This window comes from Amblyomma americanum, chromosome 3 (assembly GCF_052857255.1).
Source record: "Amblyomma americanum isolate KBUSLIRL-KWMA chromosome 3, ASM5285725v1, whole genome shotgun sequence".
Taxonomy (NCBI): Eukaryota; Metazoa; Arthropoda; class Arachnida; order Ixodida; family Ixodidae; genus Amblyomma; species Amblyomma americanum.
In genome coordinates, this window is record NC_135499.1 from 26694128 (window position 1) to 26719875 (window position 25748).

At 48.2% G+C, this 25748-nt stretch overlaps 1 protein-coding gene across 2 annotated transcripts in view; it reads right to left on the bottom strand.

Moving 5' to 3' along the window:
* The window catches only part of LOC144124489 (uncharacterized), a 1136493-nt gene that overhangs the window by 502951 nt on the left and 607794 nt on the right, over window positions 1-25748 (bottom strand). For both annotated transcript variants that reach the window (XM_077657186.1, XM_077657185.1), the window contains one exon: window positions 7513-7669. In XM_077657186.1, coding sequence (XP_077513312.1) covers window positions 7513-7669 — 157 coding nt within the window. The remainder of the gene's footprint in view (window positions 1-7512; window positions 7670-25748) is intronic.

The following is a 25748-nucleotide window of genomic DNA, read 5'->3' on the forward strand; positions in this document are numbered from 1 at the left end:
TACCAGCAGGGATCTCCATGAAATTCAATGAAAAGCCGGTGAAATATATTACAGACGTCGTAGCGCCAGTTCTGGCGAATATCTGTAATATCTGCATAACTACATCAAATTTCCGGCCAAAATGCAAATTGCTAAAGTAGCGGTGCTCTTTAAGAAAGGGAATCGAAATGAATTAGGCAATTATCGGTCTATGTCTATCTTACCTATCTTTTCAAAGGCCCTCGAGAAAGTCATTCATTATAGTGCAATAAGCTATCTGTTTGGGCTAGTCGGTACATATGGTTCAAACTAAAGGCACAGCGCACGAAGGACGGGAGTAAGAAAGAGACAAACACAGAGCTGACTTACGACTAGAAGGCTTTATTGCTGGCACGCAATAAATAGGGGAAAAGGAGCACAATCTACAGATACAACCGCATCAGCGGTGATTGTAAAAAAAAACGCCACAAAAGCACACAATCGCAACCTACAGATTGAGAACTTACCTCTTAAGATAGTCAATTTCTTTTAGTGCTAGCGCGGCGGAAGGTTTGCTCACGCAGTTGTCAATTCCTCAGGGAATTAAAAGAGTTTCCACGATTTCCCGCGTACGTTGGTCCTTATGTTTATACAGTATTGTAGTACGGCTGAAAAAAAGAGTGCATTTACAGGAAAGCAAATGCATAACCAAATTGCTTTTGGGGGAGGTTTTAGGGAGCGTTTATGCTCACTTAGGCGATCATTAAGGCAACGCCCTGTTTGACCAATATAACAACGCCTACAGGATAGCTTTATCTTATAGAAAACATTTTTACAGCACTGCACATAGGGTGATTCATGATTTTTTCCACATTCGGCAGGTGGAGGTCCTCCATGGTTGACGGTTTTACACAAGCGCTGCAGTTTGTTTGGGGCAGAAAATATGATTCTGACACCGGCTTTTCCTGCAATTATTTTCAGGCTATGTGATACCTTGTGCACATAAGGTATCACTGTCTTGTGTTGTGTCTGTTTTTCGCGCGTCTAACCAAAGATGTACAGTTACCAACTTGCCCAACAAGACGTTCTTTTAAATCACAGCGAAGTTTCAGTTTTCTGCAGCAAAGGAACTCCTTGTTTTTGTTCTAAATTCGGCAAGAATCTTCTCCTCTACAGCGCGCAGGTTGTGGTCTGAAAAGCCGGCCTTTTTCAGATTCATGATCTGGCTTCTGAAGCTAGATTTTATTTGATGGGAACATGACCAGGAAATGGCATTTTTAGGGCGGCTTCCACGACGCCATTTCCAGGTGATGTTCTCATCAAATGCAATCCAGGTTCAGAAGCCAGATCACGAGGCTGAATAAAGCCGGCTTTTCAGACTACATCCTGCGAGCTGTAGCGCAGAAGATTTTGCCGAATTCAGAACAAAAACAAGGAATTCCTTCGCTGCAGAAAACTGAAACTTCGCGGTGACACCTTACGCCCAGAAGGCATCACATAGCCTAAAAAGAACTACAGAAAAAGCTGGTGTCAGAGTCATCTTTTCTGCCCCAAACAAACTGCAGCGCTTGCGTAAAACCGTCAACAGTGAAGGACTTCCACCTGACGAATGTGGAAAAAATCACGAATGACACTGTGTGCTGTGCTGTAAAAATGTCGTCCATAAGATAGAGCTATTTTGTGGGCGTTGTTATATTGGTCAAACAGGGCGTTGCCTCAATGATCGCCTAAGTGAGCATAAACGCTCCCTAAAACCTCCCCCCAAAAGCAAATGGTTATGCATTGGCTTTCCTGTAAATGCACTCCTTTTTCCATCCGTACTACAATACTGCATAAACATGAGACCAACGTAAGCGGTGAATTGTGGAAGCTCTTTTAGTTCACCGGGGACTTGACAACTGCGTCAGCAAACCTTCCGTCGCGCTAACACATAAAGAAATATACTATCTTAACAGTTAAATTCGCTATGTGTGGGTTGCGATTGTGTGCTTTTGTTGTTGTGTGTTTTTTTACAATCATCACTGATGCTGTTCTTTCTGCTGATTGCGCTACTTTTCGACAATTTATTGCGTGGGAGCAATGAAGCCTTTTTGTCGTAAGTAAGCGCTGTGTTTGTCTCTTTCTTAGTCCCGTCATTCGTGCGATGTGCCTTCATTCATTGTAGGCTTTTTAATTTCGCTGGCAACTGCAATTTATTAACACCACACCAATTTAGGTTTCGGAAGAACATGTCTACAGAGTTAATATTGCTTCACCAAAAAGAATAATTTTAACACAATTTTAAAACAAGGAAGTAATGCTTGGACTGTCGACTTTTCCGAGGCTTTTGACTTGGTAAATCATGAAGTTTTCCTTAATAAGTTGGGTATACTTTGTGTTGATTACAAGTATTACGGTCCTATTTATCCCATCGGCGACAAGTTGTGCAAATTAACAACTCGCGATCACAAATCCTGCCACGGCTTGTGGCGTTCCACAAGGCCCTTGCTATTTATTCCCTACATAAATGATATTATTAACATTATTCAAAACGCCAAATTTATCATCTATGCAGACGATACTGGCATATTTTTTTTTCTGGAAGTAACATCGATCAACATATCTCTGATGTAATGACACTATAGCTCAGCTGCAAAACTGGTTCTGAAAATAAAACAACAATAGTTATCTTTCAGCCCATGCATAACCTTGTCCCCTTTCATGGCGATATTATTTTAAACTCTTGTCGTGTTGACATTGTTGGCCGTTTCAAATGCCTTCATGAGATATTTACTGCCCACATGTCTTGGATATCCGATGTGAACTTAGTATCAACCAAACTGGCTCGTTTAACCGTTGCAATCGGTCGTCTCAGATATATGTTGTCAAATTGCCTGGGTTACAAAAACATTCGCTAACCTACAAGAGATTCAAGTTAAGCAAAAACGATACCCACGCCCTTTATACAATGCCGGCTATAACACAACTGCAATTTTTTTTATACTGCTCATATCATCACAGCTCACAAAATATACTAATATCGTTTGAGTACTAGATTTAAAAATTAGGTGAAATATAATATACATAACCTGCATACTTTGGATAATTAAAAAAAGAACAATATTATGCCCCCAGACATGGAGAATATTGGGAAAGTTGTTGCACCCCGTCTTAATTCCCGTATGTAACTCCTATGCAAATCCTTATTGTCGTGCGCGGCTGGCTTGGACACATACGGAGCCCCAAGTAATCACGTACGGAACGCCGCCTGTATGTGGACAAGAGTGCGTACGCTGTGATCCATTTCCTTTTGACTCCGCATGGAACTAATGAGTCAAGCGGACGGCGACGGAGGGGAGTTCGGGGTGCGCAGGCGACCCAGCTTGGCCGGGCCCCATTGTTCGCAGCCCCGCTCCGAGAAGCAGCAACGAAGGCGCGCGTCGCCTTTCATCCCTACCGCGGCGACGCTGCCCAAGGCCATTACCCGGGCGGCGGTCGTTCAGTGTGTGGCTAGGAGGCAATTTTGAAGACGCGTTCCTCATGTTCACTGTGAGCGCTTATCAGCTCCATATGACTGCCAGGCACTTCCTGTGCACGTGGGGGCATCAGGAAGAATTGGGGAGCGGTGACGCCTTAAGTGGCCCCTCGGGGACGGCTTTCGACAATCTGTGCGGCCCTCGCATGCTCTTTAAGCGAGTAAACATGCCGCCCCGCGGGGGAGGATGGAGTGATCCGAGAGGGGAATTGTTAGTATTCGTGACAATCACCTGTCCCCTCTCCCCAATCTTTGATTGGGCGTGTTTTACGCTCCTCTGTCTCTTTTTCAATGTGTTTTCCTCTCCCATGTGTTTTATTGGATGTGTTTTCCTTTCCCCGGTCCTTGATTGGATGCGTGCTTGTGTTTTGACCTAATTGGTTGGTGTCCCCACTGAGGGCGGGGACTTAGGGATTAAAAGAAGACGTTTTGGTGGGACCGGGGGTTGATTTCGCCTGGTCACTCTGCGGATCACTCACTATGTACACAGTTGTTCTCCTTGTTGTACCTTCCGTTCTGTCTTAACTACTTTATGTTTGATTACACAGTTTACTTCCTGAAGTTCCACGAGTAATGTGACTGAGCAAGTTTAGAACCTCAAGGCGTCGGCATCCAACAACTTCTACCTTTCCCCTTCGGGCTGACATCAAAGAAGAGAAAGGGGTAAAAGGAACCCAACTCTTATCATCACTGTTAAACTATTATCAATCTTGATTGATTCATTCTTTCTAGTGCGAAACATAGATCTATGTTTGCAGACTGAAAAAAATTGATTTGAATTATCCTGGCATTTTGTTTTTATCTGCAAGGCGTGTTACTTATGTTCTGCACTGATGAAATGTTTTTTTATTTGTATATTGACTCTTCATTGTTGTCACAAAACGCCGCCTAATACTTGTGGCTGCGGACTCGTCAAGCCGCCTACTGGCTGCTTTTTTTCCTTGGTCCTTCATCTGTAATGTGCATGGTGGAAATAAAGATTTTATTTCATTTCACGTTCTGGCCGGCTGGATCCTCCATGCAGCCTTCTGGGCTCCTCCTTTCCTGTGCTTGCTTCTTGCGCGTTTGTAATGCGGGCCCTTGGCGTTGGCTGGAGGGCTTGGAGACAGCGGCGAGATTTCATTCGGCCATTTGTACGTCAAGCATTTGTAAGTCAAGCAGGAGTGTTCTGTTGGCTGTTTGCATCTTGTAACCTAGCAATGCGTTCATGTACATTTTGCCGCGCGGACCGCCTCTCACAGCCTACATATCAAGCTGCCACCCGCACATCGCAGTCGGAGATCTCCCGAGCCGTTGTTACGTTATGTTAAGTATTGTCATCGCGGCTAATTCCTTTTCTGGAGGGCGGCCACGTTTATCATGTATGTATGCTATGCAGACATCAGACTTTCGTCCGTAATTTAGCGCGCCATTCAAGTTTTTATGCAGTTCACTCAAATACATGCCTTTCAGTGGCAGTGAAATGCAGTCTCAATATGGTGCGCAAGCTCGTATAACAGCTAAGCCGGTGACATGATGCGTCGCAGTGCTTGGGCGCGCTGTGTGTAAATCGCTGGGTAAGTCGCCAGAATAGTGATAACAGTTTGTATCGCGAAAAACGAAGTTAGAGAATTGCGCACGACGGCACCTCTTGCTTCCTTTCTTATCTTATTGCCTCCTTTATCTCGTCCCTTACGGCGCTGTTCAGGTGTCCGCGGATTTGTGAGACAGACACTGCGCCCTTTCGTTTCCACAAAAACCAATTTTAAAATAAAAAAATGAAACTTTTCAGCTTTTTTTTCACCCGCCGCGGTGGCTCAGTGGTTAGAGCGCTCGGCTACTGATCCGGAGTTCCCGGGTTTGAACCTTACCGCGGCGGCTGGGTTTTTATGAAGGCAAAACGCAAAGGCGCCAGTGTGCTATGCGATGTCACTGCACGTTAAATATCCCCAGGCGGTCGAAATTATTCCGAACCCCTCCGCTACGGCACCTCTTTTTTCCTTTCTTCTTTCACTCCCTCCTTTATTCCTTTCCTTAAGGCGCGGTTCAGGTGTCCAACTATATATGAGACAGATACTGCGCCATTTCCTATACCAAAAAAACCACCACCAATTTTCAATTTTTTAACGCGCATTTATTTTGCTATTTTTTTGCACTTTGTATTGTCCATTGTGGTCCGTTGATCTGCATGCATGACGGTTGCATGACAGCGTTACCTGATAGAGGCCGCCTGCAAACAAGCCTGGCCGTCCAAATGCCGCTGTGGTCTACGTAAGGAATCGAGCATGATTGAAAGTTTGGGACGTTGCCTAATGAAAGGAGGATCAAGGAAACTGATTATGGGAAGCCCAGAATATATAGACGTCATTACTATCGCCAGTCGCCACAGCGAAAAAAGTATCGATGCCCCAGCTGGACCTACAGTAGGCGGAAAATAACACATGACACAAAAAAGCACCTGTGCATTCGCCTGCAGAAACAACAAACGGGGCGGTGCAAACCGCGCTACGTCAAGCTACCCCAATTCAGGAATGCGTACATGCTTACCAAATTTTTTCCTTCCGAAGGGATTCTCGCTCTCGCCGGTCTTCTATGGTCAAACGTGTCTCCTGAAACTTCCTTAGACGACCGCGTTGTCGGTTCTCGCCAGTTGCTTCCGAAGGCGATCGAGTTCTTGGCGATTTGCAACAAACATTTTATTAGGCAATAGGAGCACAGCGTGTGAAATTTTCAGAGGCGAGTCAAAATGATCGTGCCATCTAGAGCATCTGGCCTAGTGACTTTTCTGCCGCCAGTGCTGATTGGTCTCGATGCAGTGGGAGGGCGACCACGCCTCCACGCGCTCCCCGGTCGCGCGCATCATGGCATCCAATGCCTCACCGACACGTGGTGCAATCTGGCGCCCTTACGACACTTCTTGTGGGGGGGGGGGGGGGGGTGCGCGTACCGCAATGCCTGTGCGCATGAACTGAAAAGATCTCCGGACTGTTGCGGCCTAATGTACAATAAAACTGAAAATATTTTTTTTAAAGAAATGAAAGGCGCACTAACAGTCCGACTTCTTGGTGGACACCTCAACCGCGCCGTGAGTGAAGGGATGAAGGGAAGAATTAAAAGACGAAAGAGAGAAAAACGTGCCCTAATGTAGTGCTCAGAAATGATTTAGATCATCCGGGGATCGTTTGTCCACACTGACATTGCAGAGCACACGGGCGCCTTTTGCATTTCGCCTGCGTCGAAACGCGGCAGCAACAATTTTTTTTAGGATATCTTGTGTGTCTTCCCAACGTCGTGATTGTAGGTGACAATTTAAAACCCCGCGTAGCTATCCCAGCTAAAATCGACGATATATCGTGTACTGTGCACGTGCATGAAACAGGAAACTAGAAATTGTGAATCCCGTTTAAGCACGACTTTTTGCACTTATGCAGGACCTAGAAGTAGGGCTTTTGTCGGACAGGATCGAGACGAACAAAACTTGCGCCAAATATACAGCAGTTGAATGCATTTCAGTCATAAAATTTCTAATGTTTCCTTTCTTACTTTACACTTCTGCACCAAAGTGCATGGGGTAACGCGGACCAGACGTCGGGGACAACGAGAAATTTAAGCCCACTCACTGCCGGAAGCATTAGTATCGAGTGCAACCGGATGCTGCGATTGTTTTTCTGCCGAGAACGTAGGACTCTTTCGACCACGTTCCCCGGGTAATTCACGCCACTTATTTTACGAGTTGCAGCAACGCTGTAGGTTAATACTACTTGCAAAGTGTCGTCGCTCTGTCACTCTCCAATTTCCCACGCTCTATATATCGGTCATAAACTGCCATGGACGTATCCTGAAAGCAGAGCAATCGGCAGGATTAAATTTGTAACGTGTTTCAAGCAAAGTATGCACATTTCCTGCTCCACGCCGTTGTATTGGAATTCCTGGAACATGTGATTAAATTGCAAGTGCTTGCATCGTTCCCTTTGTCTCTTCAAAGCGCTGTCACGTACTTTCCGTCAAAATGTCATTACAATAAAGAAAATTGGCAGAATAACAATAATGACAGTACTTACTGGCATATGACGTCAGCATGTGCTTGTTTTAGTTCTTCCTTCCTTTTAGCAGCCATCGCAACTTTGCTCGTGTATGTTGCGATGAAATCAGTGACACAATTTATCGCTCTTCGATAGTTACAAGCGCCTGGTGCTCGCCAAGAAGCCAAGTGTTGTCCTGTAAGGAAAAAAATTGAAATAATGTTGAACATGAAACTGGCAAGTGAGCAATGTGCCAGTATAGAGCTGGCATGTTGAAAGCAAAACACACATGTAAATGATTTGTGAGCGCTGTCATTCATTCGGATCAGAGTTGTATGAGACTCCAAATGGGTTTCTTGGCCCCCTAAGCAGAATGAATGTCAACATTTTTACGTTTTCTTTGTGAAATTCTTGAGCGTCGGACAAGTGTCGAGTGACTGGAGGACCTCCATAGTGAAGCCACTCCATAAGAGCGAGAATGAGCAGACATTCAGAACTACCGCCATAGTTCATTGATGTCAACTGGATGTAACATGTTGGAGCATATCATTCACAAGCATATATTGAAATTCTTGAACCGCCACCCGATTTAAAGGGTTCAGCCTTGTCCATCCACCCATCCATCGGCAGACGGCTTGCTGCGGGCGCGACACAGCATCACTCTCTTCGGCTGGGGAACGACCTCGGGAACATACGTACCGCCCGCGGTGCTCCGCTCTCCGCCTGCGGGGCGAGGCCTCGTGAGGAAGACCGTTCTCCCGTATCTCGTCCCATCCGGCCGCGGAGTATCCCCTGCGCTAGCGTGGGCGAACATTCGCTCGTAACCTTGCTAATGAGTCGAGCGACCTCATTTCTTTACTGTGTTTTGTCGCTAGCTGGCGTTATTGCTGTTGTAGCAATAAATTTATTGCGTGTTTGTGTCAGATGGAGTGCCGTTCCTTTGTTCCCTCAGAGCAAGCCCGCCGTGGTCGGCGTGCGCTCGGTAGCGTACGCGATCACGACGTGGGGTCTGGCGGTTTTGAACGGTGTCAGCCATGATTATGTAAGGAGAACATATTACTCTTCAGTAGCGTGGCTTTTTGGGCTTGTTGGTACATAGTCCCAATACACTGTAGCGCAGCAAAAGACGAGGACTCAAGAAACGAGAGACGAACACCACGAGCGCTAACTTCCAACAAATTTTAATCACCTGAAGCATCACATTTATACACCAGAAAACAGTAATCACACGTGCGAACAGTATCGATTTCTTAGAAAAACGAGCTCTTTATCTGAGAGGAGAATGGAAGGTGTGCTTACACACTAGCATCCTGACCTATTTATCTTTTCGGCTTCAATGATTTCGCGCGTTAACCTTTCTCTACTTTTTCCTATTACAAGACTTTTATCAAAGAAAGGCTTACAGGGTTTTGACTTGCATGCGAGAATGTGGTCAACCAGCGATCCGCCTTGCCCGTTTCTGACGTTGCGAGCGTGTTCCATTAGGCGCTCGTTCAGACATCTCCCCGTCTGGCCGATATAGTGTTTCCCGCATGACAAGGGAATTTGATATACAACACCTTCATCGCACGTGACGTAGGGCTTCTGGTGCCTAGTTGCGCATCCGCGCGCTTTGTTGGTGTTGGTATTTCCTAGTTTGCACAACGTTGCAAGTTTTTCGGCGCCGCGAACACGACGGTCGCATTCGCTTGTTGACCAATTCTTTTTAAATTGTGGGAAATCTTGTGTAAATAAGGTAATACAACAAGGTTTTTCCGTTCACGAGGAACTGGGTTTGGATTACATTGATTTTCTGGTTTCATTCTCTTAACAAGTTTTTCTGCAACAGAAACTTGAACATGGGAGGGGTATCCGGCATTAGTAAGCCTCTTGGACTGCTCTTGAAAACTATCGGTCATCATGTGCGGACAAGATTTCTGGAGAGCATTTCGAAAACATAAATTGACAATACCTCGTTTTATCAGTTTTGAATAAGCGGAGTGATATGACAGCATCGGCTTGTTGCTTCGCGGTTGGTAGGCCCAGCATATGTGATGAGCGTGAAAGGTGAAGTTAATATCTAAAAATCTAATGGAGTTATCGATGGGCAATTCGCATGTTAAAACAAGCGGTTTAAAATGTTTTTTCATGGTAGTTAAAATGCTATGAGCCTTTGACTCAAGTGAGCCTTGGTCACGCTTAACAAGAATAAAAAAGTCATCAACAAATCTAAAGACCTTGATTACGTCCAAGCTGTCAAGGTGGCTGCAAACAGCCTTGTCAAGTTTTGTTAAAAACAGATTACTCAGAATTGGTGCTATGCACGACCCGATGCATACCCCTCAAGCTACTCCTCAAGCTCGTCGAGTCCTTCATCAAGGAACAGGACCTGGTCGTGCTGCCTGCTGACAAAGACGGTGGCTTTGCGATTCTATCCTGTGAACTTTACAAGTCCAAGGCTGACGAAGCCGTGTCTTCTGTATTTAACAGCCGCAACAAAGTAATGATGTCGAAAGTAAAAGCTAAAGCGAAGAAGCTATGCAACAAGTTGAACCTTACCAAGCTGGCTAAAGAAATAGGCGATGCACGAAAAGATTTTTAGACGTGTTTTTCAGTGCAAAAACCCATAAACCGGAAAAACCATTCAGGGTGATCATCTCTGAAACTGGCACATGGCAAAAAACGGTTTCAATGTACTTACAAAGCAAACTTAACCTTTTACCGCTTGACGACCCCTTTATGGTTAAGAAATCTGAGGAAATTTAGACTTTGTTCGGTCGCGCTCTGATAGCAGCATGGTTGCATTTTCAGTGGATGTTAAGGATCTATATTACTCGCTTCCGAACGACAAGGTGCTGTGCTGTGTAGAGGAGTGCATAGATGAGTTCGGGTGTGTTGCTTTCCAGAATGCGGCGGGTGTGTCGGCGAGCAGTTTTTTAGAAATTTTAGCTATTTACTTGCAGTCAACGTTCATTAACTGGGAAGGAAAACCCTACCTTCAGAAAGAAGGGATATGTATCGAGTCGTGCATAGCGCCGATTCTGAGTAATCTGTTTTTAACAAAACTTGACAAGGCTGTTTCCAGCCACCTTGACAGCTTGGACGTAATCAAGGTCTTTAGATTTGTTGATGACTTTTTTATTCTTGTTAAGTGTGACCAAGGCTCACTTGAGTCAAAGGCTCATAGCATTTTAACTACCATGACAGAACATTTTAAACCGCTTGTTTTAACATGCGAATTGCCCATCGATAAATCCATTAGATTTTTAGATATTAACTTCACCTTTCACGCTCATCACATATGCTGGGCCTACCAACCGCGAAGCAACAAGCCGATGCTGCCATATCACTCCGCTCATTCAAAACTGATAAAAAGAGGTATTGTCAATTTATGTTTTCGAAATGCTCTCCAGAAATCTTGTCCGCACATGATGACCGAGAGTTTTCAAGAGCAGTCTAAGAGGCTTACTTATGCCAGATACCCCTCCCATGTTCAAGTTTCTGTTGCAGAAAAACTTGTTAAGAGAATGTAACCAGATAATCAATGTATTCCAAACCCAGTTCCTCGTGAACGGAAAAACCTTGTTGTATTACCTTATCTACACAAGATTTCCCACAATTTAAAAAGAATTGGTCAACGAGCGAATGCGACCGTCGTGTTCTCGGCGCCGAAAAAACTTGCAACGTTGTGCAAACTAGGAAAAACCAACACCAACAAAGCGCGCGGATGCGCAACTAGGCACCAGAAGCCCTACGTCACGTGCGATGAAGGTTTTGTATATCAAATTCCCTTGTCATGCGGGAAACACTATATCGGCCCGACGGGGAGATGTCTGAACGAGCGCCTAATGGAACACGCTCGCAACGTCAGAAACGGGCAAGGCGGATCGCTGGTTGACCACATTCTCGCATGCAAGTCAAAATCCTGTAAGCCTTTCTTTGATAAAAGTCTTGTAATAGGAAAAAGTAGAGAAAGGTTAACGCGCGAAATCATTGAAGCCGAAAAGATAAATACGTCAGGATGCTCGTGTGTAAGCACACCTTCCATTCTCCTCTCAGATAAAGAGCTCGTTTTTCTAAGAAATCGATACTGTTCGCACGTGTGATTACTGTTTTCTGGTGTATAAATGTGATGCTTCAGGAGATTAAAATTTGTTGGAAATTAGCGCTCGTGGTGTTCGTCTCTCGTTTCTTGTGTCCTCGTCTTTTGCTGCGCTACAATGTATTGAAATTGTATTACTCTTCCCAATTAAAAACCCCACAGCATAAATGCTGTAAATGACCATCCCATAAAGAAATAAAATTATATGCAAACGACTGTATTATATACTAGGAAACAGAAAGCGCCACGTACCATATATTTTTAACAGACGAATTTCGGAACGTTGTTGTCTCGTGTGAAGATTGGCAGATGTCAGTAAATTATGAGAAATCAAACTGTCTTCATGTGCATTACTCACGAAAAGAATGAGCTTACTTTAATTACACGGCCAACAACATTCCACCTGAGGTAACAGAATAGAAGTAGTACCTTGGCCTTTGAATAACAAACAACCTCAAATTGAATCGGTGCATTAATAAAGGGATCAAGAATGCCTGTTGTAAATTTTTTTTTTCTAAGGATAGCCTTAAAACTGTCCACATGTCCGTTTCGTTTCTTATCAATTCATTATCGCATTCAGCCTAACTGCGCCTACAGCAGGGTGAAGGCCCCTATCATATTTCTGTGTCTATCGGCCATGCAGTCGCAGGTCTAGCCCGACTGCAGCGTAATGAGAGAGGAACAGTGCTACTCAATTTCTACAGCCGATGGCAGACCGAGCAGTCCCCTCCACTCCGGGATGGACACGCGTGACTCCCTCCTCACCTTCAATGACATCACCCTTAATCAACGCGACTCTCGCCTATCCCTCCCCCTCACATGTCCCTGTCTAAGCTCCAACAGAGCTTGTGGCGCCATTTACAGGCCCACGCTTCCCTCTGTCCTGCCCGCCTTGCCGTTATTCACCCCGGTGCCTTCTCACCCGAACGCACGCTCTGCAGCCACATCCGAGCAGACTATGCTCACATTCTTTATTTATGTGCGACACTTTCTCCCCCTCCTCCTGGCACCTAAACAGTCCGCAGGTGTGGGAGGCTGCTTTGGCCAGCTCGGAACCGTATGTTCAACTAGAGCTTCCGACCTTGGCGGCGGAAGTCGCCGGCAGGCACGACATGAAGGCCGCGACCAGCAGCCGGAAGGCTACCCATGGGGTGGCGGCATCACCATTTTCTTTTCTTTTTAGCTTTCGCTAAATAAAGTTTTCACCACCGCCACCTCCCATGTCGCTCCAATTAACTATCTACTTTGCGAGCTGCAGTCTCCGTATCACCGCAAACTTCTGCTTCTCATCCGCCCACCTAATTTTCTGGCGCTCCCTGCTACGCTAACGCAATAACATAAATATACGACCAATAATTGATTATGCAACTGTTATCAGCGTTCTCTCAAAGCAAACTAAGATCGAATTCTAGAAGGGTTCAAAAAGAGGCGTTTCGGTTTATGCACAATGTAAAATAGACATTTGGGGTTTGATGCCCCCGCTGCCAGCGCCGACAACAGAGAAGGAAGACAAAGTTGACGAAGCTCTGTTTTGCGCTCATGAACGTTGGACTAGTCACTGATCAGCACTGTGTTCAAAAAGATTGGGGTGGTCCACATTTATTGTTTGATTTGCCTATTTACACTTGGTGGAGGTGCAGCCTGTTCTCACTCTGGAGCTACGGAACTATGGACCTTACCAGGGTCTACCATGATGACTGACACCCCGACCCAGCCTGGCCAAACTATGAGACAGATACTGCGCCATTTCCTTCCCCCCCCCCAAAAAAAAAACAATTATTATTATTAAACTGTTCCCGCCGATGTCGTCTGTTCCCGTCCCGTGCATCAGCGAGACCCTGCAATCTTCCACGGATGATACCGTCGAAGAAGACCGGCTCGCCTCCTACGAACACGTGAGCGCCTACAACAAATGGGATGACGTCGCTAAGCTCACGAGCGTCATCTTTTATCTGACCGACGTCGCCAACTTGTGGTTTCGAAACCACGAAGCCGATGTTTCTACGCGGGAGGCCCTCAAAACCAGCATGAACCGACGTCTTCGGCCACCCAGCTGAAAACTTCGTTCTGAGCAACGGTTGCGCGGTCGGGCCCAGCACAATCGCGAGACCTTCACAAGCTATATCGAAGACGTCGTCGACTGATGCACGCGGTTGAATCTATCCATGAACGGGGCTGACAAAATCATACACATTCTCAAAGGGACTGAAGGCGACGCGTTTCAGAGGTTAGAGTCCAAAAATCCACAGACCGTCTCCGACAGAGTTTCTGTGTGTAAGAGCTGTGACGAACACCGAAAACAGCGTGTTGTCACCCGCCGTACCATTTTCCCGGAAGACATTGTTTCGAGCTTGGCTGTCAGCGGTCCTACTCACGTTCAGTCGACCCTTCTTCAACACATCCAGCAGTTTGTGCGGGAGGAGGTCGCCCGCCAGTTATCGTTGGTTACCTGCCCCCCCCCCCCCCCGCCTCAGCGCCATCGCTGCCGCTTTCCACTCAGCGTGTCATCCAGGAGCACGTTGCAGAGGTCCTGCCGCTCGGTAATCCACCCGCTCTAGTCACTGCTCCGCTGACATATGCTGAAGCTGTCGTCCGGCCACAACCTCAGCCCGTGACTCCTGCTTATGCGCCACCTGGCACCGCCTTCTCTCACCCGCACCATCTTCTCTCACCTCAGCCGCAGCTCGCCCCTACACTGCCACTCACTCACTATCTTCTGCCTCGCACCGGTCCGCGCCCTATGAATGCGTGGCGCATCCAAGCTAACCGCCCGATTTGCTATACCTGCGGTCTCGCCTGTCATGTGGCCCGTTGGTGCCGCCGCGCGGATCCCGCCCTTACGACTACGGTCGAGCGCCTACGTACGACGTTTCATTGCCCTCCGTACCTGTCTCTTCTCCACGGCCCCAGCCTATCCCTACGTCTCGCTCCGCCTCCTACAACCGCACCCATCGACCGCCGTCTCCTCGACGCCGTTGCCTTTCTCCTGTTTCGCCGGTCGTCGCCCCTACATTCGGAAAACTAGGCGCCGCAGTTCCTCAGGCAAGAACTGCACGGTTTACAACCATGTCAAGCCCTATTACCGCTCCTGTGAACGTTATGGAAGTGCTGGTTGAAGGTGTTCCTGTTCATGCGCTTATTGACACTGACGCTGCCGTATCCATCATTAGCCACAACTTGCGCCGCAAACTAAAAAAAAAGTAACAACTCCGATTTCTCAAATTTCGCTTCGAACCGCCAGCGCTGATCCCATTCGACCCCTCGCAGCGTGCACCGCCCGTCTCATTATCTAAGGCGTCTCCTACACTCTTGAGTTCTTCCTTCTTGCCCGCTCCTCTCTCGACATCATCCTCGGGTGGGACTTTCTGTCCGCTCATCACGCCATCATTGACTGTGAACGTGCTCAAATTCATTTGTCTCCGTTGTGTGATGCTCTTGTGGACGCCTCCCCTGCTACCACCGCGCATATTCTCACCGCTGCCGACACTGCCGTGAAACCTTTCTCTTCTGTTCTTGTGCCCCTGACTTGTGCTGCACTCTGTGACGCTACTGTTCTTTATTCGCCCTCACCCCTTTGTGCGCGCTGCAAATCTGTCATGCTTCCGCATGCCGTGCTCACAATTTCTGGTGGTTGTAGCGCCCTGTGCGTTGCGAATCCGTTGCCTGTCCCCACCACTTTACTTTGGGGAGAATCGTTTGGCACAGTTGATGTCATCGATCTCGACGACGCTTCTCCTGTTCTCGACGCCCCGGCCGCGCATGACATCAACACGCTCACCCCTCTCATCGAGGTCACCGACCCGACCTCTCCCGATCTGTTTTCTCATTCCGTTGGCGCCGCTCTACCACCTCTCCAACGCGCCCAGCTTGTCGCCTCCCTTCAGCTATTCCGCGCGTCCTTCGACTCTCACCAAGAAATGTTCGGTCGTGCAACAGCGGTTTGCCATCGTATCGACCCTGGAACCCATGGAACCTTGCGCCAGCGTACTTACCGCGTCTCCTCCGCTGAGCGCCGTAGCATAGACGGACAGGTGAGCGACATGCTACACCGTGGCGTGATCCAGCGTCCCACAGCCCGTGGGCTTCTCCGCTCGTTCTCGTTAAGAAAAATGACGCCTCCATTAGATGCTGCATAGTCTACCGTCAGCTAAACAGAATAGCTCAGAAGGACGTCCACACCCTGCCTCGTATCGAAAACGCGCTTAATTGCCTGCAGGGAGCGGAGTACTTTTCTTCGTGGATCTGCGCTCTGGGTACTGACAGGTGCCGATGGCCCAAGCTGATCGCCCGAAAACAGCTTTCATCATGCCTGATCGGCTGTTTGACTTCAATTTGATGCCTTCGGTCTCTGCAACGCGCCTGCCACTTTTGAGCGCATGATGGACAACATCCTACGCAGGCTGAAATGGCAGACATGTCTCTGCTACATGGACGATGTCATATTTTCCAAGGATTTTCCGTCTCATCTTCACCGCCTCAAGAGTGTTCTTCGATGTCTATGCGACGCTGGCATGCAGCTCAACCTAAAGGAGTGTCGCTTTGGCGCCCGAAAGCTGACTGCCTTAGGCCACGTCGTGTCCAAGTATGATGTCCTCCCAGACACAGCAAAGCTCTGTGCAGTTGCTGATTTCCCGAAACCCACATCCTTGAAAGAACTCAGAATCTTTATTGGACGCCAGTCGTACTTTTAACGGTTCACAAAGAATTTTGCTGGAATATCGCCCCGGTAACACAACTCGCCGGCTGCCACGACTTGTCAGCCTGGTTCCCTGCATGCGACTAAGCTGTTGCAACACTGCGCCGTCTTCTCACATCCCCTCCGATCTTGCGCCATTTCGACCTTTCCGCCTCTACGGAACTCCACACGGACGCCAGCAGTATCGGTCTGGGTGCCATTTTTGCTCAACAGAAACCTGGCTTCCCTGAGTACATCGTTGCTTATGCAAGCCGTGCACTCACAAAAGGGGCGACTAATTATTCAGTCCCGTAAAAAGATGTTCGGGGAATGTTAGGGCGATCACAATATTTCGGCCTTACTTATATGGGCTCCCATTCGATGACATAACAGATCACCATGCCCTTTATTGGCTGCCTTCACTCAAGGATCTGTCCGGCCGCCTTGCTCGTTGAGCAAGATTACGGCATTCGGGCCATTTGTTGCTCCGGTCGTAAATACTCTGATGCCGGCGCCCTCTCACGCTCTCCTGTGCCCTTTAATCCTGATCAATCCTCTATTTCTGGCCTCACTCCTTCTATTGACACCATTGACATGGCTTCTGAGTAGTGCAAGGATCCTTGAATTATTTCTGTTCTTGATGTCTTAGACAACCGCTCAGCGCACCTCCCTTCTAGAGTGCTCCATCTTCAAGCCCATCACTTTGTCGTTCGTGACCAGCTGCTTCACTGTCGCAACTACCTCGTGATTCCAATGGTCGCAAATTGGTGCTCGTGATTCCACGGCATCTTCTTTCCGCCATTCATGCCAGTTATCACGACGACCCGCAATGCGCTCACGCCAATCTGCTGAAAACTTTTACCCGCCTACTTCGGCATTAATTATTGACGGGTCATGTACCGTTTTGTCCGCCCATGCGCCCGTTCTTGCCTGGATTGTCAGCATCACAAGGACCCACCACAGCACTCACCTGCTCAACGGCAACCTTTACCTTGTCTAGCCCGGCCGTTCGGCAGCGTTGGAATCGACCTATATGCCCTCTTCCAAGCACTTCCACAGGGCACCGCTGGATCATTGTCGCCATTGATCATCTCACGCGCCGTGTAGGAAATGCTCCGTTACCAGCTGCGATGACTGCTGTGGTAGCCCGGTTTCAGACTTCAGAACATCATCCATCGCCACGGTGCGCCTCAGGAATTGCTGAGCGATCGGGGTCGCGTCTTCTTGTCCGGCGTCGTGGAAGCCCTTCTTAGGAGTGTCATATCGTTCACCGCACAACGTCTTCGTACCATCCGCAGAAGAACGGCATGACCGAGCGCTTAAACCCTACCGACGGCGACATGACGGCCAAGTACGTTTCTTCCGATTACTCAAACTGGGACCGCATTCTACCTTTCGTTACCTACGCTGACAACTCTCCAACGCAAGCGCAAGCATTCGACCGGGTAGCGGCGGTTGAATTTCGATGGAGGCGAAATTCTAGAGGCCCGTGTACTGTGCGATGTCAGTGCGCGTTAAAGAACGCCAGGTGGTCGAAATTTCCGGAGCCCTTCACTCAGGCGTCCCCATAGCCTAAGTCGCTTTGGGACGTTGAACCCCCATAAAACAAAAAAACAAACATTACCAACGCAAGCAACTACTCTTTTTTCCCCGTATTTTCTTCTATACGGCCGGGAGCCATCTTCCATTATGGACACCATACTCCCTTACCGCCCAGATTCCTCCGAATTTACAACAGTCTCTCAAGCAGCTGCGCATGCCGAGGAATGCCGTCAACTCGCCCGTCCCTTTACTTCTCACGACCAGCACCATCAGAAAAGCGCCCGCGCCACTTCAACCTGTCTGCCGCCGTCTTACATTCCTGAATCCTTGCACGAAAAAGGTTAGTACTGCGCTAATTAGACACGACAGGAGAACAGGAACAAACACGACCGACAGGCGCAGATTTCCAACTGTTTATTCGAGACCGAAAGGCAAACGCTATATAAGAGATGAACCTTGGCGCATAACCATCATTGTCATTCACAGAAGTCGTGATTAAAATCTAGATTACATTGATGAAATTGCTACATTGCAGAAGGGTCGGTAAACCACAGAGCACTCAGTCAGCATGTCCCCAGACACTCCATGTCATGAAAATGAAAAAAAGTAAGGAACCTAACAATCAACGTGAGTAAAGAGGGTGAAAAATACGCGAAATGATAATGCAGGTGATCGAACAGACAACAAGAGTAGAAAACAATGAAAACGATACAAAATCATGGTGTGACATGCAAACACCGGCATGAGAGCATGGAAACAAGAGATACGAGTAAAGGTGAAAATTAAAACCAGGTAAAAGAGTAGATTGAGGTATGGAAAACAAGCATGACATGGACGGCAACAAAGAACAAGTGTAAAGGTGAGCATAATACCTTATAAAACTACATTTCCGGCCTTGAGGTACATACATCTAGGAACAAAATTAGGAGAGAAATGAACCAACTATGTGTGCCCTTCTAAAAACGCGATTTCACTCAGAGAAAGCGAAATAGACGGAGTGCTGTCACATTTTTCACCATTTGTACGATGTGATAGGCTACAACCACTTCCCTTTTCGTCTTATCTCTCGAGTTAAACAAAACGTTAGTGTTGCGAAAAACTGGCTTGCAAGGTACTTTATTCTTGCTCTTACCCTTCCCATTACAGTTCTTACAAAGATGTGCCAGATGACCTCCCATATTGTTCTTTACTGCCACGTTATGTTCGTGTGCCCGTTCTTTGAAACACCTACCAGTCTGCCCAATGTAAACTCTACCGCATGTGAAGGGAATTTTGTACACAAGGCCCGAATCGCACTTTGTGAACTTCTTTTCATGACTGATATTGCATTGCGGCCTGGCTCTCTTTTCTGTCTACAGCAAAGGGCATGTAAGGCATCACCTACAGTGGCTTTCCCTTGTTTTTTTCATTCTTTTTTACGGCCTTTAAGCTTCTGTAATAGGCTTTCACACGCTGCGGTGATGAGGTCGGACGGATAACGAGCTCCGCAAAAACATTGAACTTGCTGGCTAAAGCTTTGTGCTAATTTGTGCCTGTATGATTTTGCTAGGGCAGACTGGCTGGCTAAGATTACGTTGGCACGTTTTACGAGCGTATAATGTGCGCTTCCAAAAGGCAGTGGGTACTTGTTGGCTCTCGGAGTGTAACACCAGCATATGCGTTGAGAGGCAAATTCGAGAGTAAGATCAACGTACTGCAGTCTGTTGTCGTTAGCTAACTCGTGGGTGATGATTAAGACCTGGAAGGAGGTGTAAAATATCCCTAAAATGTTAGCAACCATCTCATCAACGTTATCTTCTGGGGACAAGTTAAGTATAACTAGGGTGGATGCAGCTGGCGAAAGATAGGGTTAATTGGAGAGACATGGGAGAGGCCTTTGCCCTGCAGTGGGTGTAGTAAGGCTGATCATGATGATGAGGTAATCATCAACATACCGGAAAACACGCCAAAACCTTGTCACTGGACAATCTTCCTTGAATGCGCTGGTCAACCGCTGACAGGTAAATATCACATAGGACAGGGGCTACAGACGACCCTATGCGAATTCTGGCTTTCTGCAGAAAATGTTTGCCTTTAAATTCAATGATAGTGGAGCTAAGGTAAAATTTTAACAACTCAAGAAAATGATCCGTGCTGACCCCTGCCTTTTTCTGAAAACCAATTTTCCCACTTTCTTTACTTTTTGGCGGATTTAATCAAACAGGCCTTCATGTGGTACAGAATAAAAGAGGTCTTGAATGTCAATAGAGAAACCAGTAGTGGCTTTCAGCAAGCTTTGGTCCAAGTACCACTTCACGTCAGCTCCGAACGAGAAACGGGTCTTTTCCAACTATCATTTCCAGATTACGCTGTAGATACACCCCAATCGTCCTTTGCCAAGTTTTTTTTTCGGAAACGATGGCTCGTAGAGGACACTCCGGTTTATGGGTTTTCCGACTGAAGAATACATGCAGACGACCAGTTTCTTTCTTCTTTACTTTCTTGGCTTAAGTTTCAAGGTTCATGATCTGCAGTAACTTGAGTGCCAACCTTTTTTGTTTCTTCGGAATGAATTTTGCTGGCTTGAAGTTTTTTGTTATTGCTTCTGTGGCCTTTTGTCGAAAACACCCACAGGTAAGACGAAAAAAACCGCTGTCTTTCTCCGAGTGTATGAGGGTCAGGCCATTTTCTTTCAAATAGTTGTCTACTTTTTTAATAGGTGGTTTTTTTAGCAGGCAGGTTACTTACAGAGCGCTGAAGGCAGTCCATCGCATCGCCAATGACTCGTTCCCGATGACTTTCAGGAACACGCTGCCCGACTTGTCGCACGACAGCAACCAGGTGAGAGCGCTTGACGGCAGGCTGGTAGGAGAACTTAAGGCCTTTTTCTAGGAACCTCTGTACGTCTCTAGGTAGCACACTACCATCACGGACGGTGATCGTGTTAGCAGCCTGAGAGCCGCGAGGCCTTTGTGGAAGGACCAGTCTCGCTTGCTGCCAGAGGAATTCTGTGGCATTCGCTGCCAGCCATATGCGCTCCGCGTACCTGGTAGCTGCGACGATAGCATCAAACTCCTGTTGAAGTGAAGCCTGCTGCCAGTCAGAAAAGAGCCTCACATATCTCCAGCACTCTGCTTTCCACACCTTGCATAATCTCCTTACGTGGCCCCATGCATAATCTCCTTACGTGGCCCCATGATGCTGTTTCAGCTGTTTCAGCTGTCCGAAGAAGACTCATACTTGCGGCGGCACTATCTTGAGTTTCGAGCAGTACGCCAGGACACAGGACTGACAGGTGGTCACCGCGATGAGGTTCTTCACACGTCAACACAGCCTCGCGCTTCGTTTGCGCACACAAAACAGAGCCCAGGTTAGAAGAAATGTGACGAAGTAGAACGTTCTTACTGGCTAGTTGGTTCATTGCAGAAAAAATTCATTCGTTTGGGTTTGGGTGCCCTCCTCCTGCCCGGGCCAGTCTACAAAACTGCTGAGCAAACTCCAGGGCACCTACCGCGTTGTTCAGCAAGCATCACCAGATAATGATCTAGTCGAACTCCACAGGCCTTCGTCTGATCATCGCCTCCGCGGCCATGAAATTGTCCACTTCGACTGCCTGAAACCCTACTACGACCCAGCTATTGTCTCGTGCCCTCAGGCCGCCAGGATGGAGCCTTTTTCACCACGGGGGTATTGTAAGACAGACAGTTGGGATTTGATGCCCCAGCGGCCAGTGCCGATGAAGATGACGAAGCTCAGTTTTTCGCTCACGAACGCTAGACTATTGAGCTGCACTGAGTTCACAAAGATTGGGGTCGTCCACATTTATTATTTGACGGCTCTTTACAATAATATCTCTCACACAACAGTAACAGAACTGTTAAAACGCGCAAAGTTTTCTGCATCAAAACAACGTAATTTATTTTCCCGAAGAAAATTCATGTATCAACTTGTAAACGGGGAATACAACATTAGCCTCTCTGATATAATTACATATTTTTCTGAATATGCCGCTAGACAGAGGCATCAACTAATACCGACTATATTCTGAGAACCAAACAACTCTTTTAAATATTTCCTTAATCCTTGGACCGTAATTGAATTAAATAGCTTGACGAATATCAAACCTTCTGTCACGACGCAGCTGGCGTACGTCCTGGTAAGGCGGGAGGAGGGCCGCCGAAGGGGAGCAGGGGAACGCGCCGACAAAAGGGAGAGGCTCTCAGGGCGGCATCGCGCGCAAGTGTCGGGAGCCTCGGCCTAAGCGAGGGGGAATGGTCCGATCAGACGCACGTGTCGTAAAGGGTTTCTCTCCGCTCGTTGTGGCATGTTTCTAGTTAGCCACGGCCGCTTTCTCGATGGGCCAGCGCCGGAGGCGAGCGGGCACCCTAGGCCAGAGCGGCTAACAGGACGCATGTGTCGTAAATGGTTTTTCTTCCGCTCGTTGTGGCATGTTTCTAGTTAGCCACAGCAGCTTGCTCGATGGGCCAGCGCCGGAGGCGAGCGGGCACCCGGGCACCCTAGGCCAGAGCGGCTAACAGGACGCATGTGTCGTAAATGGTTTCGCTCCGCACGTGGTGGCATTTTTCTAGTTAGCCACGGCAGCTTGCAGCTAGCTGTGTGTTCGATATTTTGTGCTTTTCTTTTCTGTTGGAAGGCGTGTGTTTTATATTGTGTGCTTTTCTTTTGTGTTGTGATATGTTGCGTCCGAAATGTGGCGGGAAAGTAACCTATTGGCTGAGGGTGTAGTTTTGGCGGGAGGACAAGGAGATGGGTGCGCGCTAAGGAGAGCGCGGGAGGTTGGTTGGGGGCAGCCGGAAAGATCGGTCGTGAGCGGCCGGTGGTGGTCCCGGGGTCGCGGAGTTGGAGAAGCGAGTTGCTTGAGCGGCGGCCGGGCGGGTTGGCCGTGTGGTCGCCGACAGTGGTCCGGAGTCGCGAGAGTGTTGGAGTTTTGTTTTTTTTTAGTTAAAGTGGAGAGGCCGAAATCTGTCGGCATATGTAAATAAGTTGTAAATATTGTAATAAGTAATTTTGAGGAAAGCCTTTCCAAGTGCGAACGTCGGAAAACCTGCACGCCTGTCTCAATCTCACCAGTCGCGAAGTACGTCCCCCGGGTCACTCACGAGACCCGCCCTCTACCACTCCACGTTAACATCTGGATGCAACAACATCGCACAAGAGAGAGAGGGAAAATCAATATTCGTGACTGGCGCAGCCGACAGGATTAAGGGACCGCTGCTTTGCGACGGGAACGAGGAAGACAGAGGCAACGCAAGTTGAGAAGACATCGAGCTAGTCAGCTCACCAGCAACGTTTGCCCTTGGGTGGCGAAGAAGAGTGGAAAAACGAACAGCAAGAAAGAAGAACGCCAGCACAAGAACAAGAGACAGCAGACGGATCTTCACCGATCTTCGCAACTTCGACACCGATGTAGGTGTGGAGAACAATCGTGGACCCGAACAGAGCAAGGGAGGACGGACTCAATTGCAGCGGGACTTGACAGTGTGGCGGCGATTCGTACCAGGACTGGTGGCATGTTAAAACGAAAGTGATTGTGAGAGAACCCTGGAACTTGGACTGATCGACGATCTTTGAAGACAAGACGACGAAAGAAAACGGTGAGCGAACAGCGCTGCTCTCAGCTTTTGTTGCTTTATGCTCACGAGGGGAAAGAGTAAGCTACTCTCGCCAGAGATGGATGATAGCACGACTGGGGGAGTGAGCGAGGCAAGCACGCAAAGGGGTGAACCTGTACGCAATATGCAAATCCAAATGGAAATTGAGAAGATGAGGCTAGAGAGGGCGAAAATTGAATTCGAGACATAGAATTTACGCAGACAAGGCACAGCTGATCTATCAGAAGGGAAAGAAGCAGTAAAATACTCCACTATGCTGAGCAGTGTACTGCCCCGAATGCCGAAAGAGGAGTCACTTATTCCGGGGTGGTTTGATTCCGTGGAGATGCTGTTCCACTCCTTCAGTGTACCGGAAAGCGTGCAGTCCATCACCCTGATTCCTTACCTCACTGACCGCATGCGATCAATGGCCATGCAAAATGGGACAAAAGAAATTCTTGAATACAAACAGCTAAAGCAATTAATTTTGAGGGAACTGAGACTAAGCCCGGCAGAGTATAAAAGAATGTTTGACACGGCTAAGAAAGGACCACAGGAATCGTGGCGCCAGTTCGGCTACCGGCTTCGCAGTTACTACTCATATTACACCAGCAGTAGAAAAGTAACCGAAATGGAGGAGCTGATGGAGCTGGTAGTGGTGGATAAACTGAAAGAGGTCCTGCCCAATGACGCGCTGCGACAGATAGCACTTCAGGAGAACAAAAGCTGGCTGAAAATAGACGGACTTACAGAAGTAGTCGAGGCTGTGGAGAGCAGCCGGGGGAAACCATCGGGAGCTAGCGTTCCACGCATGGGTATGGCCAGTGATGAACGACGTAGAAGAGAGGAGATGGCTGGGGCATCGTCACTCCACGGGCAAGAACCGATAGCGGTGAAGAACGCGCCATTTAAAGCACATACGACGATGCGCCAGTGTTACCGTTGTGGCCTACCAGGTCACATGGCTAGGCAGTGTCAAGAAACTGAAGAAGAAATAGAAAACAGAGGTGTAAGTGTTCGTTACGGTGCCACGGAGGGGCATTCTGCCGGCAGGGAATGGGAGCAGGAAAGAGGAAAGAAGGCTGCGTCACCCCCTTGCTACCGCTGTGGCCGTTTAGGGCATACGGCCCGAGAATGCCTAGAAGCAGAGGCTAGGAAGATTACCGCCAGTGATAGAAGTAGCCCCTCGCAGCGCTAAAATTCGGTGCCAGGGTCAGGAGCCAAAAGCGAGCACTGAGTTGGCGGGGACACATGTAGGCGATGTTCCTCTGTGTTCGGGCGAATCAGAAATCTTGGCGCGATTGGATTCGGGCACGGATATCACGGTGGTGAGGAGGTCACTGCTTCCGGAGGAAAGGGTAGATTCACGAGGGAAGGTAGCATTGAAGGGGGCCTTCGGACATCATATTGAGGCTGAGCTCGCGCATGTGCCGCTAAGGATCGATCGGGGGAGCCCACATGTTGCCATCTTGTGCGCAGTGACAGAGGAGTTGGCGAGCGAAATTGACTGCTTGTTAACAGTGAAGGACTATAACGATCTGGTCAAGCTGAGGGAACCCCTGAGCACGGAGCATGAGAGCAGCGATGTTCGAGGCTCGCCTCGGTGGACTGTTGTTGATTTTCTGTTTATTTTTATGCATACTTCTTGTATACTCTGCCTTCACTTTAAATATGCGATCCTGTGGCGTACAGTGTGGTGTGTAGCAGTGTATCTTAATTTCATGTACTTGCATGCCTTTATTCTTTTTCGGAGTGAATCTTGAGGGGAAGATTTAGTGCATTCTCGCACTGGAGAGAGGTGTGGTGTACTCAGCCAGCCTAGGGGGAAAGCTTGTCTTTTTTTCGAACTGGCAAAAAAAATCGCGGGGAAAGAATGGAGAATAAGAGGGGAGGTGTCACGACGCAGCTAGCGTACGTCGTGGTAAGGCGGGAGGAGGGCCGCCGAAGGGGAGCTGGGGAACGCGCCGACAAAAGGGAGAGGCTCTCAGGGCGGCGTCGCGCGCGAGTGTCGGGAGCCTCGGCCTAAGCGAGGGGGAATGGTCCGATGAGACGCATGTGTCGTAAAGAGTTTCTCTCCGCTCGTTGCGGCATGTTTCTAGTTAGCCACGGCCGCTTTCTCGATGGGCCAGCGCCGGAGGCGAGCGGGCACCCTAGGCCAGAGCGGCTAACAGGACGCATGTGTCGTAAATGGTTTTTCTTCCGCTCGTTGTGGCATGTTTCTAGTTAGCCACAGCAGCTTGCTCGATGGGCCAGCGCCGGAGGCGAGCGGGCACCCGGGCACCCTAGGCCAGAGCGGCTAACAGGACGCATGTGTCGTAAATGGTTTCTCTCCGCTCGTGGTGGCATTTATTTAGTTATCCGCGGCAGCTTGCAGCGAGCCGTGTGT